Source organism: Phalaenopsis equestris, unplaced genomic scaffold, assembly GCF_001263595.1.
Source record: "Phalaenopsis equestris unplaced genomic scaffold, ASM126359v1 Scaffold000705, whole genome shotgun sequence".
NCBI lineage: Eukaryota > Viridiplantae > Streptophyta > Magnoliopsida > Asparagales > Orchidaceae > Phalaenopsis > Phalaenopsis equestris.
Window position 1 is genome coordinate 69033 of NW_018165145.1, and position 5778 is coordinate 74810.

At 36.0% G+C, this 5778-nt stretch overlaps 1 protein-coding gene across 1 annotated transcript; it reads right to left on the reverse strand.

Moving 5' to 3' along the window:
* Positions 1–225: 225 nt before the first annotated feature.
* On the reverse strand, positions 226–1626 carry LOC110030363 (putative pentatricopeptide repeat-containing protein At1g53330). Its single transcript, XM_020733033.1, has one exon. It carries the CDS (start codon positions 1545–1547, stop codon positions 252–254), a length of 1296 nt encoding a protein of 431 aa, XP_020588692.1. The 5' UTR covers positions 1548–1626; the 3' UTR covers positions 226–251.
* Between the last annotated feature and the right edge of the window lie 4152 nt (positions 1627–5778).

Genomic DNA, 5778 nt, shown 5'->3' on the forward strand with positions numbered 1-5778 from the left:
TTTTAATTATGGGTTCATTTGGATCATTTGGAATCACCTTTTATTTTAATTTTATTTCTTTATATTTTGATTTGAGATAAATATAAATTTAGTATATTAAAAATAAATAATTTTTTCATTGAATATCACGTAACTTAGTTTATATTATTGAAGCATTAAGGAGGTCAGTACGAAATTTCCCTTGAAAAAAATAAAAAACTAATTATGAAAAATTTTTTACCTATACATCAAAATTAATTCAAACTTTATTCCTAATTGACGCAAGTGAGCCAATCTACCAACTCTCCCACACCGACACCACCCTTTTCCAAAACTGCCTCTAACAGCTTCCTAAAACTCATTGCCGCCGGATAGTAGCCGTTGAATGCCATCTCCTCCAACAGCAGCGCCATCTCTCCGTCTTCCCCAGCCTCACACATCCCGTCGAGAAGCGCACGGTACGTCACCACATCGGGCCGGCACCCCCGCCTCGGCATATCGTCAAACAATTTGCGCGCTTCACTCCACTGACCCGCTCTGCACATCCCCATCACAATGGTGTTGTAGCTCACCACATCCGGTTTGCATCCTCTTCGCTTCATCTCACTCAAACCTTCGAACGCTGCGTTGAAGTCTTCCTCCTCACAGAACCCCGAAATTATAGCATTGTAAGTCGCTGTCTCCGGTTTCACTCCCTTCTTTTTCATCTCTTCCAAGACACTCACCACCTCCCCTTTTCTCCCAGCTCTGAAAAATGCACGGATCAAAGTCGTGTAAATTGCCGCATCAAGCCCTATTTCCGCGTCTGAAGCGATCTCATCTTTCAATCTAATTGCGTGATCGAGTTCATTGTTTTTACAGAGCACCTTCACCAGAGATGTGTATATGTACGCATTCGGCTTTATGTTGTATCGCCGGAGCATCTCTTCCTTGATACGAAATGCTTCGTCTAGCATTGATGCCGAGGTAAGGGCTGTGATAAGTGTTCCAAATGTTGTGGCGGTCGGCCTAATTCCCTCCTTCGTCATTTCGTCGAACAGTTCACAGGCGCCGTGGATTGACCCCAAGGCAGCGTGGGCACGGATGAGAATGTTGTAGGTACAAGGGTCAGGTGAAAATTGGGTAGCGTCAAGGTTATTACAGAGAGCTTGGAGTGCATCGATCTCTCCATGGCGGAGCAGCACGTCGAGGAGGGTATTGAAGGAGCGGATCGTTTGGAGACAGAGGAAGGAAGGGATTTGATGGAAAATGCGAAGGGATGCGCCCGGCATGCGAGCGTGGCCGTAGAAGGAGATGATCCTACAAAAGAGGGCTTCTTTAGGAGTGAAACGGGTCTGGTTCGCCATTTGATCGAGGATTTGCTCCATCTCGGTGAACATTCGCGCTTGTGCGAGCCTGCAGATGATGATGTCAAAGGATCGAGCACTGTACCGGAAGGGCTTAACCGAAGGATGGGGATTCGATTCAGGGTTCGGGCATCGAAAGAGCTTGAGTGCGAGTGTAGGGTTTTTCTCGAGGCGGAGGAGGGAGGTGAGCCGGAAAGGAGATACTTTTACCGTTTTCTTCATGGGAGGCGTGCCGGTAATCGGAGCGGCAGAACTCAACTTTTTTAGCTTAAAACAGTTGCCATAGCAGATGAAATCACCTGACCGTGGAGTGCTGTTCCGTAAGTAGGGCTGTAAACGAGCTCAGCTTGAGCGAGCTCAAATTTGGCTCGTGTTCGAAATTGACTCTTATTCGAAATCGGCTCGTGAACAGTGTGTTCGTGTTCGGCTCGATTTAAATATTCGTGTTTGTGTTCAGCTCGAATTTGGCTCGCTAAATTAAAATTGAGAAAAATAGATGTAAAGTGTTGGATTCGAATCTGGATTAAATATATATAAAAAAAAAACGCTAATCACATTGTCACATGAGATGTTATGATTTAAACTTAGACATAAATATATATAATATATTATTATATAAATAATATATGTAATATATTGTTATATAAAAAGTTATATAATTTTTTTATTGAGCCGAACACGAACGAACAAACGAACAAACTGTTGTTCGTGTTCGGCTCGTTTACATGTCGAGCTTAAAAATTTGTTTGTGTTCGGCTTGTTAAGCTTAACGAACGAGCCGAACACGAGCTGTTCACGAACAACGAGTCAAATTGACAGCCCTATCCGTAAGTGTTATGAAACCGCATATTCTTTTATTATGAAATTTTTGCTTTTTAATATTAACAAAAGATTTCAAAAAGAAAGGGGCTACATGGATAAAATAAAAGGCAAGCAGCATCAAAACAAAAGTTAAAAAATGAAAAAAAAAAAGCTTAAAAAGTACAAGGTATTCGAAGTTGTGGCTCCATCGAGCCTATTAGGATGAACAATATATGATCAATATCATCTACCAGTGTGAAGATCAAAACGGTTTCTGTGAGGTACTCAGACACAGCAGAAAAGGAGAAAATTCTAAGGAAAATGAAGAGCATGAAAGGAGGATATTAAAGATATCATGATCATGAGTTAATCAGTTGAGCCCTGTGTTGGTATTATTGACTTATAATTATCACAAATCTATTCCAAAAAGTAAAAAAAAAAAAAAAAAAAAAAAAAAAACCATACATGATGTAGGAATTTCATCCACGAGCCATAACATCTGATTGAGTTCCCAAACATTTGGTGGAGTTCCCTGCAAACTTTAGATTAATTCCGCTTAAAACTGGATCCATCATATGGCCCTATGTAGAGATCATTTGCAAGCAAATCACAACACTACCCAAGTTAACCCAGAAAGTGAAATATATTTAAGGGCTCAAAAGTAAAAGAGGGGTTGCAAAATCACCTAGATTAAGCGTATAAAACAATGCCAAAATATATGTCATCATTAAATAAAATCTTTTGCAGAGTTGGGAGGAAACAATGCAGATGATGACATAAAAATTCCAAACCATTACTAAGAAACCTGGAAGCAAAGCAGAAGTGTAGAAAATCAAAAGAGAAAATGTGGTTCATGTCTTGTAAAAGATACAGATTTTTTATGCTATCAAGAATATCATCTTTAAATTTTAATTTTTCTCTTTCACAACAAGTTTTAGTAATATGACCTCTTTTGATTCATTAATATCCCTAAATCTATGGAATTCCTCTCAAACTATATGCCTTGAAACTCAGAATGTAAAGTGTTGTTGCTGTCAAGTGTTTTTTACGTACCTATCATCTAAATTTTTGGTATTTGCATATTTAATACTCAAAAATTATTATTTACAATTTTGTCATTCAAATCTTTTTAATCAGACAAATGGTTTTTTTTTATTATAAAAAATTCTCAAGCCCCTCTCTTTCATCTGTCACGATTAAATTGGTTTATGGTGAACCCATAGAAACGCGGAAGAGCTATAACATAAACAACTGAGAAGATCACATTGAACTACTGGGTGAAGGAAAAGCAGTCCACATAGCAATGCAAATAGATAGGGAGATAGGTTTTGATGGGTATAACTTGGGGGTTTCTAGGGTGACAGACAGAAACACTTACCAAGTTAAACCAAACTTCTTCACACACTCAGAAGAGGGTAAACAAGAGATAAGATCTTATTTGTCACTAGCCATAATAACAAATCTTAGTATTTGATCCTACAATCAACTTAGGCAATCACAAGAGAAAATTAGTTTTCATATCTTGAAATTCACTAAACCAATTGACATAGATAGTTTAGCTTTAGTCTTAGTGTTGTAGTTTAGGAGTAATTGTTAATAAAATAATTTAAATTTGCATTCCAAACTAAAACCTTAGAGTAGTAGACTAGAACTTCACCTTAAGGACTCGTTAACTACTTCCCTGTGGGATTGACAATCCAGACTTAATAGAGTCATACATCATTGAAATTATACGTATACTTGCTTGAGAAGTCCCAGTGAGTAATAGTACCTAATTTTAAGAAATTAATTAATTTGTTAGAGAGTGGAGCAAGTTTATGGTGCTATTACCGGGACTTACATTATTGTGATAATTGCTGGGGCGGATCAATAATCATGTCATTTTTTGGAGTGGAGCCAGCTCTACTCAGTTTTCTACCTATTACTCACAGCCTCACTCTTTTGTTAATCCAGCTTCTATTTCAGAAAGATTGGGAAAGATGGAAGATGACATATTTTTTATTCAAACGATGATATACAACCTAGTGGATCACACATCACATATGGATTAAAAAAATAAATGCCAAAACAATCACTTTCCTAGTTTTCAAGCTGCATAATTAGAGATGTATAGGAAAAACCAGTAGATAGGAGGTGATAATTTAGTGGGGTTTCTTGTATATTCTCCTTACCAGCCTTATGCATGTAGTTAGTTGATGCATAAGTATGGGGAGGCTGAAGAAGAAGAAGATGATGAAGAAACATAAGACAATGATGAGGATGATGATGATGAAAACTAAGAAGTAGTTTTTATTTTTTACATGTATATGTATTGGATATTATATGTATTTTCTACTGCTACTATACTGGATATTAATTTTTTTTTAATTTCTTGTTGATGCTACTATGTGGTTGATATTGTTAACCCCTATTGCTGTTACTGATGTATTTTTATTAAATCAGTTCTTATTGTGTTGTGGACTCCTTATATTCTAGTTGTAATATTCAAGCATGTTGGCCTCATTTTCATTCATATTTATGTTCAGATCAGATGTACTTGCTACTTACTACGTGCTCTTTACTATGATACTTGTTACTTATATTAATCGAAACATGTAGTTAGAGTATTTTAGTATTATTTTCTTCCCATTTATATTTATGTTTTAAATTGCTCAATATGTTTATATTTAATGGGGGGGGGGGGGGGGACTAATCAATTAAAGCTTAAATTTATTTGCCCTCAGCAAAATAAATTTGATTTGATATATTTAATCAACTGTTTAATCTGAGCTTACATATAAAACATTCACAATTGTTGAGGAAGGAGAAACATAGTTTATTTACTTTATAACCAATTTTTTGTATGCACTTAGGGGAGGGTAAAGAAGAGAGTTACTTCTATTTATCACTAACCACATTTACAATTAGCATTTTACATTTCCTATGCACCACTCAATTCATTACAAGAGAGGGAAACTTTATAACTTGATATTCGCCAATCCATATATGATAAATAGGATTCTTGTAGGTTCTAATATTTAAAATAGGTTGCAAATCCGTATGAGTAGTTGTAGAACTTAAACCTAATCTTAATTCTAGGCTAAGAACAAAAACTAGCAGGCTAAAGGTTTTTCCTAAGCTTAATTTCCTCATGCCTTGTGGGATCGACATTCCAGAATAAAAAAAATCTAATATTATTGATATGATACATACACCTGAGCGAGCCCCCGGTGTGTGAGTGCACCTTGAAGTGGTATCAGTCATCATTTTCTCCCCACAAATTAATAATATATATTTTAGATGTCATAAAGCTTTAACCAAAGTATTAGGATAAGGCAGGTAAGATCGTTTCTATTATGTTGTGTTTTGAATATTGTACTTTTTTGCTTTGTAAAATTTGGTTAAAACAAGCAAATTAACTTAAATCTTTTTTATGCATTGTACTTTTGTGATAAGTTAACCAAGATTTTTTGTAGTTTTTTTTATTTACATGTTTCAAGATAATGATGAAAAACTGAAGATGTATTAACTTTATTTTGTATGTTTGTTGTAGTAAATCTAGGTCACTATTGGTTTCTTTTCCTTGCACTATCATTTCTCTTTCTAGAGTTAGAGTGCCTACCATATTTAGTCATCCAAATAATCCAAGGGAAGATGAACATAAGTGAAGGAT

Bases quoted from the DNA above. Each gene is read 5' to 3' on its own strand.
- LOC110030363 (XM_020733033.1), bottom strand. From the start codon at position 1,547: ATGAAGAAAACGGTAAAAGTATCTCCTTTCCGGCTCACCTCCCTCCTC.